The sequence below is a fragment of the Tamandua tetradactyla genome, chromosome 13 (assembly GCF_023851605.1).
Source record: "Tamandua tetradactyla isolate mTamTet1 chromosome 13, mTamTet1.pri, whole genome shotgun sequence".
Lineage (NCBI taxonomy): Eukaryota > Metazoa > Chordata > Mammalia > Pilosa > Myrmecophagidae > Tamandua > Tamandua tetradactyla.
The window spans coordinates 50448012-50460487 of NC_135339.1; the positions used below are offsets into that span (position 1 = coordinate 50448012).

Genomic DNA, 12476 nt, shown 5'->3' on the forward strand with positions numbered 1-12476 from the left:
GAAACACCTGATTCAACCAAAATTATCCCCTACACAACCAGCAAGATAAGGCTGCTCAGCCAAGTAGTTATGATACAGAAGGTATGTACAAAACAGGGAGAGATGCTTCTGTTAAAGAAGCATCACTGGGGAATAGCAGAAACACAACTTTTGAAGTTAGTGAGCCCTAGATTCAAATTCTAGCTCTGCCACTTGCAACCTGTGAGATTTCAGGAAAGTCACTTAACCTCTCTGGATGTTGGGTTTCTTCATCTGAAAACTGGAGAAAAATAACATCTACTTCATGGGGTTACTGAAGATTAAACAAGACAATTTATGTAAAGAATTTGGCACCTGATAGGCCCTCAATAAATACAAGTTCTTGTTTTCTTTCTCTCCTGAAACTGGTTTCTCCATTATGATATTATATGTACATATGCACATATGCTATGATACAATATCTAAAGCTTTCTTCACACAGATTTGGTCAAAATGTCAATATACAAAAATCTCTACCCCTATCTTTTTACTTTAATTGCCCAATCAATTACTTTTGGAACTACTACTGTACTTCCATATGTAAGATCTCAATACTTCAGGAACAGAAGAAATTGAAAAGAAACTCCCAAATTTTAATTGTCTAACCACTACAGATTTTAAATTACATAAAATAGTAAATTTCAGTGACCTAAGAACAGAAAAAAATAATTCTTGACCAAACACAGTTATATTATTTTCTGAAGTGCCAGGAACATTTTTTTCTTCAATTAATCTTTTATAAAATTAACTTATTTTCAAAGTTGAACCATGAATATGGGTAAAAATATACAAACAGCACAGTAGAGTATAGAAAGAAAAGTACATTTCCTCCCTACTACTTCTCTCAAACACAGGTATGGTCACCAGAGCTTTCACGAACCCTTCCAAGATGAAATATGCATGCACACACATATACATATATATCCTCCTTTTTAAAAAACAAAGAGTCGATATATTACATGCAGTGACATGGATTCTATTTTGTTATGTTGGGGTTACTCCATATTAATAGATAAACATCTGCTTTTTTTTTAATTGTGGAGTACTCCAATGTCATGACTGTACCGTAACAAGTATTCTCTATACTGCCAAGAATCAAAGTATAAAATAGCTGATAGATTTCAAACAGAATCATTATTTTGATCTTTTCTACTTTATATTCACTTTTCATTCCTACTTACTGCTGGGAAAGAAAAATTTTTTAAAAATCAAATACAATTTCTATTACTTGTGCCCAATTAAGGACATGGTAGAAGAGGTAGATTTAATTTAAAATTTAGATATATAATTATTTTGGGATTATCAAATATAAAATTGAAGTTCATAATTTTGCTTTCAAACTGGTTCCAAGCCATATCCAATTTCACGATTCTACTCAAATTTTAAAACAGGCTTGGAAGAAAAAAGGCTCACCAGAAGCCACAAAATGATCCAATAATAAAAAATGTGGCATCGCATTCCAAACATTAAAGGACATCTCCCCAGGGAAGATTTAGAGCTCTTAGCTATAATAAGAAGACCTGCATCTCAGTTCAATTCCATGCTCTGGCTCCTCATGCCAATTTATTTTGAATCTACAAAGGGAGAGGTGAATGACAATGTGGGACATGATTCCCAGGGATAAACCTGGCCGTGGCATTGTGGGATTGATAATGCATTCCAGACCAGAAGGGGGAAACTAAAGGTAACAAAACAAGGTATCAGAGGCTATTTGCAGGGTACTCTTATGTACCCTTCAGCTAGATACTGCTAATTGCCACGCTTTACCAACCCCCAGTCAACATCATGCCTATTAACCTTAAAGAACACCTAGGGCTTTGAGACTCTGTGATGTCTCATGCACTAAAAGTTTACTTTCCTGAAACCTATTACCTCCAAAAAGAGGATGCCTAGGCTAGATAAACCCTGAAACCCAGAGGCGCCAGCCTCTCCAAGAATATCAACTAATTCTATCCCCCTGTCCTATATTATCGACATGCCTTTTCAATATGAAAAAGTTAGAAAGGACATAGAAGATCCTTATAGAGTAGGAGAAGGATGAAAGGAGAAGAGGGAGTCATAACAGAAAAGATAGGATTTAACAAATGAGAATGACTGCTGAAATACTATAATGATATTTCTTTTGGCCTCCAGTGTTTTGGAGCAGCTAGATGGAAAAACCTGAAACTGAGGAATGGTAACCCAAATCCTGAAATCTGTTCTGTAAATGTTTTGTAGCTTCTCGAGTCCACTTTGAAATTTTTTTCTTTTTCTTGAAAATTTTTGATTTCAGTGCATGATTCACGTTCTGTTTTTTGACAATGATATTGTGTACACTCAGCAAATTTCATTTTCACTATAATTTTACACTTGTCATCACAAATAAGTTTTAGTATAATTTTTGGAGAAAACTAATAATATTATTCCCATTTTATAGCTGAAGAAAACTAAGACTAATAGGTGTTAAATAATTTGCCCAAGGTCACAAATCTAATTTAGATCGGAACCATGATTTGAACCATATTTGCCTGACTTTAGAGCCCCTATTCTTAGCTTTTATTCTCTAGGGGTTAGAAATTTCATGATTAAAACAAACAAAACAAATACAACTGGCAGAGTAAAACTATTTAGAGCCATTCAAAACTTAAAAAGTTGATAAAAAGTAAATCTACTTCAATGGAATAGATATTTGCACACCGATGTTCATGGCTGCATTATTCACAATTGCCAAAATGTGGAAGAAACCCAAGTGTCCATCAACAGACGACTGGATAAACAAAATGTGGTATATACATACAATAGAATATTATTCAACTGTAGAAAGGAATGAAGTTCGGATGTATGCCACAACATGGATGAAATTTGAAGATATCATGTTGAGTGAAAGAAGACAGACACAAAAGGCCAAATGCTGTATGATCTCACTTGTATGAAAAAAGCAGAATATAAAAATTCATAAATTCAGACACCAGAATAGAAGTCATCAGGGTGGGGAGGGGAATGGGGAGTTAATGTTTAGTTGGTCGAGTTTCTCTTTGGAGTGATAGAAAAGTTTTGGCAATGAATGATAGCGATGAAGGCACAACGTTGTGACTGTAATTAACACCACTGAACTGTACATATGAAAAGGGATAAAAGGGAAATTTTAGGTTGTATATGTTACCCCGGTCACAAAAAACCCGTAGAATTGTACAACATAAAGAGTGAATCTTAATGTAAACAGTGGGCTAAAGTTAATGACATAATTACAACAATATGTTTGCTCAATTGTAACAAAAATACCACATTAATACAAAATATTAATAACCAGGAAAACTGTGTATATAAAAAGAAGTATATGGGAACTCTACTTTTTGCTTGTTTTTCTATAAACCTGCAACTGCTCTAAAAAGAAAAAAGAAATCTACTTGAATCAAACTTTAGCATTCTTCCCATCACTAGTGAAAAAGAAGGGAATAAGTATTCATTATATTCCTAAACATATAACTGTTTAGTAAAGGAAATTTAAAATTACTTTGAAAACAAACGATCCCGTTATATTACAAAATGACCAAATTAGAGTTTAAAAAAAGAAATGTTCGACTATACTATAACAAAAAGTTAACAGCAATGTAACCAATGTTAATGTCTAAGTGATAGTATACTTCACAATCTAAAACCAAGGTTATCAACAAAATTGTAATCAAAACAAAACTTCAGATAGCTACCAAAAGCTAATTGCTTCATTGCATGTAAAACTGATTCCTAAGCCTTTAAACAATTCTAATACATTCAACAATCCTTTACAGATCTAAAAAATCTGACTGAAATCTCTAACTATAATGTAAAACATTTCATTTTAATATTTTCAAAGAACAGAAAGTAAAAGGAATTCTTTGTTTACATTTGCAGAGAATGGTTAAGTCATGTAGGAATCTAGCCTTTTTAAAGCCAAATTCACACTCTTAATTCTTCCTTTAAATTTTATTTCTAAAACCAAAAAAAAAACCATGTTAAAATAACATGTTCATTACATTCCTGAAAATAAATTTTCAAAAAAATCACACATAACCATGCTATCCAAAGATGGCATCACTTTTAAGACTAAGGATAAACATTTATATTTTGTTATATGTACTGCTGACTGCTGCCAATGAACATACTTGTAGATGAGCTTTTGCACCCAATCCTGGTTATTTTCTTACAGTAAATTCTTAGAACTGAATAAATAAATCAAAGATTATATTATTTTTGAGGCTTCTGATAAATATTTCCAATTATTTTTCAGTCATGCCCTATATAGATAGATTCTCATTTATTTTAATCTTTTTAAATTTGAAGAGTGAAAAACAGTACTTTGATGCTGTTTAAACATATAGGTCTTTGATTTACATATCACTAGAAAAACTGTTAAATAAATTATAGTATATATAGCCAAACTGTGGAATACACTGTAGCTATTGTACATACAAAGCAAATTTGTATGTACTGACATGGAGGCTGTCCAAGACAAATTTCAGAGTGAAAAAGTAAATCAGAATAATGTTATGGCAAAAATTCCTTTTTGTGGGAGAAAAAGAATGAAAAAAAGAAAAGTCTTAAAAAAATACATATATAAACAGATGCACACTTTTTATATGCACATTAAAAAGGTCTGGAAGAACATATACCAAATTGCTAGCAGTACTTTTAATATGATTGAGAGTGGGAGTTTGGGTGGATGACAGGAAAATGACTTAAAGTTTGTACTTTACGATTGTTTGAATATTTTTTCAATGAATATGTAAATAAAAACATATTTCCATTATTATAACTAGTGCCTCTAAGTCTTTCTGTGGTGCCAATGTCTAGCATTATCATGATCACTCAGAGCTATGCTACACCTATTATTAACTATATTTTTCTCCTATTTGATAATATCCTAATATCATCTAATTAAAAAAAATTCAGAAAAACAATTCCATATTTTACTCCTATCTTTCAAAGTCTATGAAACTTCAGAAAATAAGAAACAGCACCTTAAGTTCCTCTTCTTTTTTATATTTTATAACTTAAAAAAATTTTTAAATAAAAAAACAGTCTAAAAGCATTGGTTTGACTAGAGAGGTAGGAAAACACATTTCTACTTCCTCCCAATATTTGTTTTTTGGGGGTAAACTGTAAACCATCCTACAAACTAGACTATTTTATGTATCCTTGTATATACTTATTTATCCATAGCAAATCAGCATCCCCAGTTTTTTAAATTACCTACACTTATGATATTTGGATGTCAAAAATACTATTGATAGTTGTAAACTAAAGGAAACCCCACATATCTTATTTATTGTAATATGAAATATAGTAAGTTACTTATTAAATCACACCAGGTTTAGAGAGGGAGAAATGAAGCATGCTTTTAAAATGATGCTGCATATGGTAATGTCTTTTTTAATGGCCAATTTACTAATCTGCTTTGTAAATATGGAGATAGTTATTTGTACGTGTGGGAGTAACTGAACATAGAATACAAACCAGGAGTGATATTTAGTTCATTTCCTACAGCTAGACTCCAAACTTTCCCACGAACACTAGGGGGCAATCCCTGCCACCACAATTCTCGAACTCTTCTCGTACTACGCCTAGAATTAAAGGGGGAGAAAAAAGGACAAAGTTACTTTATATCAAAAATCCTAGTTGCATGATGGTTTACTTAATCTATGGACAAGTGATAGAATGGTTTTTAAGAACATAGAGAAGTAAGTATGTGATGTGTTCTTTCATTTGGGTTCATGCTTGAGGCAAAAAAAGCCTACAATATATACAGTACCCTAAAGAAGGACAATAATAATTTAAAGAGAACTGTCTTCTACAGTTTCTACTAAAACAAGCATACAATGGAAGAATAAAAAATATCTGGACAATTATTAAAACAAGATAAAAGAGACATAAAAATGTACTGCCAATTCAGTACCCAAAACAAAATCACTACCTATCTACTACGGGTAAGGCCCTTGTCTTTGAGAGGCAGTGTATTCTATTGTAAAGTACGGGCTTTAGAGTCAGATAGATAGGTCAAATCTGGTTTAACCATTCACCAACTATATAACCTTGGGCAAATCACTTAATCTTTCTGACCTATTAATGGAAGTTATAAATATATATATATACACATACATACACACACCCCTTATAAAGTTTCTAAGAATCAAATCAGATAACTTATGTAAAGACTAATGCAGTATTTGGCACACTGTGCCAATATTCAAATTCCCAATGCATATCCTACACTACGCATTGCAGAAGCTATCTCCTACCTTCTGGTCTACAGAGAAGATAATGTGTACAAAATCTTATGAAAAAATAAAGGTGAAACAAGGCAAGAGCTGGTATTAGTCTCAAAGTACAATGGAACATTTACAGAAGGGAAACACCATGTATATTTCCTTGACTATGAGAGAGACTTTAAAAACCACATTAATATTTAATATTTTAAAAAATTTTATCTCATAATGAACGTGCATATTTAATTTACTATTTTTCCAAAAACCTTTATTGGATACATAGTATATCTTACAATTGATGGTATCTTAGAATAAGAAATATGGTAACTGAGGAGATTATAATAGTTCCATGAATCAATTAGCATTTCAGATGGGTCTCAAATAATGGGTAAAATTTTGACAGGCATAGGGGGTAGTCAATAAGGGAGGTAAGTATTAGAGATTGTGAGATTTCTAAAAGCAAAGGTACAGAGCTAAGTATGGAAATTTTCAGCCATTGGTTAATAGTACAATTTAGCCAAAACAGAAGATACATGCTGGGAACTAATGAAAATATAGAACTGCAAACACAAGATCTTTGGAGACAAACTGGAATTCAGAAAAGGTCTGCTTACTTACATTACTTCCCAATTGGGCAGTATTTCATTGATCCAAATTACCATTGCACTTGCAATATTTTCTTCCTGCTTAAATCGTTCTTTCATAATTTTTTTTCTTTTAAATGCTTCTTTAATTTCTGTTTTAAACAAGAATTATTTCAATATAAATATCCAAGATCAATTCTACTTGTATCTAATTCTACAAAAGAGGCTTCCTCAAAAAGAATATTCCCGTCACAGCAACAAGGAAAGGGAACAAAGGAGCAAGCGAGCAAGGGTGCAAAGAAAAAAATACAAACAATATTAATTTGGCTAACAGTTTTAAAAGTCCTTTAAGTATATTACTATACCACATATTTCTATATATACTTTATTAATCAATGAACTGAAATGTGTCAGGAATAACTAAGGGAAAACTGTGGGAAACTAATACCCGTTTTTTATACAAGGGGTTTATGGATTTCCTGACATAAAACCACATGACACTGAAAAAATTATTTTGACAATGGCACTGTTACACTGAACTCTTTTTAGTATGGTGTTGCATTTTACCAATCAGATTGAGATAAAACTTCCCCTAACACACACATATACACACAATACCCTCTGATAATCAGAGGACAGAATTTTGGAAGAAAAGATGTCTCAAACATAAAGAGAGATAAGTGAATTAAAAGTCAATAATTATATATAGCAGCATTATTCACAAAGTTTCTCTTTTGGGTGATAAAAAAGTTTGGTAATGGATGGTGGTGACAGTAGTGCAACATTGTAAATGTAATTAATGGCACTAAACTGTACATTTAAAAACAGTAAAAGTGGCAAATTTTATGGTATATATGTTGCCGAAACAGAAAATAGATTTTAAAAAATCAAATTATATATAGAACCAATAAGGACTTTAGAGATCAGCCAACGAAAATGTTTTAAAATTCTGTTTTACATGTGCCTCAGAAACTGTCTTGAGGGACAAGCAGGAGAACAACTAAGCAGCAACCCTTTATTTGTTTTATTTTTATATATTCGGATCTATGTAAAATTTACTGAGAAAAGGTTCTACTGTTTTTAAAAAAGAAAGGGTCGAAAGAGCTTGCACACCACTGATGCAGTCTACCTGGTTCTACACTGTACAGATGAGGAAAGGAACATCAGACCTATTTATTCAGTAAATCTAGGTAGTATGAAACAGGAGTAAAGCTGTGGTCTTACAATTATTATTATTTTTTTATTTGTATGTTGTATGATGGGAGTCACATTTCTTTTTTTTTCCATGTGTGTATCCCTTTATTGCAGCACCATTCGTTGAAAAATTTTTTTGTTTGTTTGGTTTGGTTTTCGTTTGTTTGTTTGCTTGCTTGCTTGCTTGCTTGCTTGCTTGTTTGGGAAGTGCATGGGCCGGGAATCGAACCCAAGTCTCCCACATAGCAGGAGAGAACTCTACCACTGAACTACCCTCGCACTCCCAAAGCTGTGGTCTTTTGTATTCCTAATTCAGTATTACCTCTATCATAGTATTAGGTTTATCTACTTATCAAAAAGTAGCCTAAATATTACTCAAATAGTGAAGTCAGTGTTAAGAGTCATTAAAAATTGGGTATGTTAGAAATATTTCAAGTACTGTATAGGAAAATAAACTCAACTAATATTTAAATAATTAGGTCTTTTAGAACAATAAAATTGACCTAACATATCCTGCTATGCCTACTCTTAAATTAAAGAATAAACTTCATTTCCAAAATAAAGCCACCAAAACAGACCTGTATACTATTATAATATTCTACTCACTTTCAATTCAAGTCAAAGGAAAAAATATCAATTGTAAATCAGGTGTAGGTCTAAAGATAGATATAGCTGTGTAGTATTTTCTAAAACTGCATGTTTATCTTGAACTAGCAGTGGTTACTGTGGTTAGCAGAATAAATACTGCTAAATTACCCTTGTGTTATTTTTTTGGTTGGGGGAGGGAATTAATGAATAATGTGTGAATGCACACATATGACAGCATACATCTGTGTGCCTGGCTAAATGATACAATTGGGACTCTAGAGAAACTTCGTAAGTTACAAAAGCAAATTTTAATTTCAAATCTAGTTTTGTAAAAGTATCTGCATAAAAACTATTATTTTAATACGATGTTTTATTCTTCAAGAACCAAATTTAATTATAAAAATAATGGAGAAAAATAATAATTCAGTATCATTTTGAAGACAAAGACAGTCTTGATCAATTTCACAACCCATCTTCCTGTTGACATTAAACTAAATGAAATAAAAAATTTAACTTTACCATTTGGAGTTATATTTTATACCTCGTTTTTTAGCCTCAGCCACCATTTCATCATATTCTTGTCGGTGACGTAAAGCTTCTTCCACAGACTTGGCAGGGAGATTTCTGAAAAAGAAAATAATTACTGAGAGATACTTTTTTTATTTTTTAGGCATGAGTAGTAAAATTTATTTAATAAAAAGAGAGTACACTTAAGCCAGGTTAATGTGTGCATGTCCAAGAGAGGGATATGCACTGAGTGGTATGGGACAGCTCGTTACATAGCAAAGTTTTACCAGTGGCAGGTTTCTATAATAACCTTTGAACAGTACGTGTCTTCTTTGCTAGGAGGAGACAGCTTGCAGAATTCATGGTTTGTTGACACATACCTGAAATTTGTTTTTGGGCAAAGAGTTAACAAATGTTCATGACCCTATGCCTCCTATTATTAATTAAGCGTTTGCCTTGGGCCCAAAAGTTTACAAGCTTTTATCATTTGGGGAAGGTTTATTGGTTTGGGGAGCTTTGGGGGGCTTTGGGGAAAGTTTTGTCCTAGGAAGTTTGCAGCTCTGTATTAGTTCCTTTGGAGCTAGATAAGAAACAAGGGACTAGGAGATGTCTGTTAACTCTTTCAGAGCTGACTAGGAAACCAGGGATTTATAGTTGTCCTATTTTATCTTGCTTCAATTTCCGCTGAAAGAGTTCAATCCCTTTAATCATTTCTTTTAATTAAAAAATTTTTAAAAAAATACCAAAAAACACCAATCAAACACAAACATTCGTAACTTCTGATCATTCCATTCTACATATATAATCAGTAATTCACAATCATCACATAGTTCCATGTTCATCATCATGATCATTTCTTGGAACATCTGCATCAATTCAGAAAATGAAATAAAAAGAAAACAGAAAAAAATTCACACACACCATTACTCTCCACCCCTCCCCCTCACCGATCACCAGAATTTCACTCTAAATTTATTTTAACATTTGTTCCCTCTATTATTCATCTTTATTCCATATGTTTTACTTGTCTGTTGATAAGGTAGATAAAAGGAGCATCAGACACAAGGTTTTCACAATCACACACTCACATTGTGAAAGCTATATCATTATACAATCATCTTCAAGAAACATGGCTATGGAACACAGTTCCACATTTTCAAGCAGTTCCCTCCAGCCTCTCCACTACATCTTGACTAACAAGGTGGTATCTATTTAATGTGTAAGAATAATCTCTAGGATAACCTTTCACACTGTTTGGAATCTCTTAGCCACTGACACTTTATTTTGTCTCATTTTGCTCTTCCCCCTTTTGGTCAAGAAGGTTTTCTCAATCCCTTGATGCTGAGTCTCAGATCATTCCAGGATTTCTGTCCCACATTGCCAGGAAGGTCCACACCCCTGGGATTCATGTCCCATGTAGACAGGGGGAGGGTGGTGAGTTTGCTTGTTGTGTTGGCTGGAGAGAGAGGCCACATCTGAGCAACAAAAGAGGTTGTCTTGGGGGTGACTCTTAGGCCTAATTTGAAGTAGGCTTGACCTATACTTTGTGGGGTAAAGTTTCATATGAACAAACCCCAAGATTGGGGGCTTAGCCTATAGCTTTGGTTATCTGCACTGCCTCTGAGAATATCAAGAATTCAACTTGGGGAAGTCGAATTTTCCCCCTTTCTCACCATTCCCCAAAAGGAACTTTGCAAATACTTTTTTATTCACTATTTAAATCACTCTGGGATTTATCAGGGCATCACTCTGGACAAACTAACAAAACCTCATGTCCTACCCAAGGTTTCATGCACTTATGTTGTTCAACCAAGCTATCTACATAAGTTATATTAGGAAATGCACTAGTCAAAATAAAAATTTTGTACCAAATAAAACATTTTTTGCTTTAATCTCACACATAAATTAAAATTTTGAAATATTAGTTATCATCTATTTTCAGCACCCTGCAATAATGACATTCCTTTGTTCTTCTTCATGCAAAAGCATTTTTTAAATTTGTACATTTAGTCACTATTATTATACACTCTAAGCATTCCTAGATTATACCATCTTAGTCTTTACCGTCTATCTATCTTTCTGATTACATTTGTGCCCCCAGCCCTCCTCCCTCCATCATTCTCACATTCAGTTTCATTCATTGTTTTAACATAATTGTATTACAGTTCGGTAGTATTGTGCTGTCCGTTTCTGAGTTTTTACATTCAGTCCTGTTGTACAATCTGTATCCCTTCAGCTCCAATTACTCAATATCTTACCCTATTTCTATCTCCTGAGAGTCTCTGTTACCAATTAAATTCTCCAAGTTTACTAACTAATGTCAGTTCATATCAGTGAGACCATACAGTATTTGTCCTTTTGTTTCTGGCTAATCTCACTCAGTATAATGTCCTTAAAGTCCATCCATGTTGTTATATACTTCATAACTTTATTCTGTCTTTGTTTAGCCACTCATCTGTTGATGGACATTTTGGCTGTTTCCATCTCTTCGCAACTGTAAATAGTGCTGCTATAAACACTGATGTGCAAATGTCTGTTTATGTCCTTACCCTCATGTCCTCTAAGTAGATACCTACCAATGGTATTGCAGTCATATGGCAATTCTATACTTAGCTTCCTGAGGAACTGCCAAATTGCCTTCCACAGCGGTTGTATCATTTGACATTCCCACCAATAGTGGATAAGTGTGCCTCTTTCTCCACATCCTCTCCAGCACTTGTCATTTTCTGTTTGATTGATAATGGCCATTCTGGTGGGTGTGAGATGTATATCCTTGTGGTTTTGATTTGCATTTCTCTAATAGCCAGGGAAGTTGAGCATCTCTTCATGTGCCTTTTGGCCATTTGCATTTCCTCTTCTGAGAAGTGTCTGTTCAAGTCTTTTGCCCATTTTTAATTCGGTTAGCTGTCTTTTTGCTGTTGAGTTGAAAAAGCTATTTATATATTCTGCATACTAGACGTTTATCTGATATATCGTCTCCAAATATTGTCTCCCACTGGATAGGCTGTCTTTGTACTTTCTTGACGAAGTTCTTTGATGTGCAAAAGTGTTCAATTTTTGAGGCGTTCCCATTTATTTATTTCTTTCTTCAATGCTCTTGGTTTGGGTGTAAGATCTATAAAACCGCCTCCTAGTACAAGATTTATAAGATATTTCCCTATATTTTCTTCTAACAGTTTTATGGTCTTAGATCTAATGTTTAGGTCTTTGATCCACTTTGAGTTAATTTTTGTATAGGGTGTGAAATATGGGTCCTTTTTCATTCTTTTGCATATGGATAGCCAGTTCTCTAGGCACCATTTATTGAAGAGATTTTTCTGTCCCAGGTGAGTTGGCTTGACTGCCTTATCAAAGATCAAATGTC

The 12476-nt window shown here is 33.4% G+C and overlaps 1 protein-coding gene across 13 annotated transcripts in view; it reads right to left on the reverse strand.

The window, feature by feature from the left end:
* The window catches only part of TBC1D12 (TBC1 domain family member 12), a 213578-nt gene that overhangs the window by 20403 nt on the left and 180699 nt on the right, over nt 1-12476 (reverse strand). For all 13 annotated transcript variants that reach the window (XM_077125385.1, XM_077125386.1, XM_077125387.1 and 10 more), the window contains 3 exons: nt 9147-9229; nt 6858-6975; nt 5491-5597 (listed from right to left, as the gene is read on the reverse strand). In XM_077125385.1, the coding sequence (XP_076981500.1) occupies nt 5491-5597; nt 6858-6975; nt 9147-9229 (308 nt within the window). The remainder of the gene's footprint in view (nt 1-5490; nt 5598-6857; nt 6976-9146; nt 9230-12476) is intronic.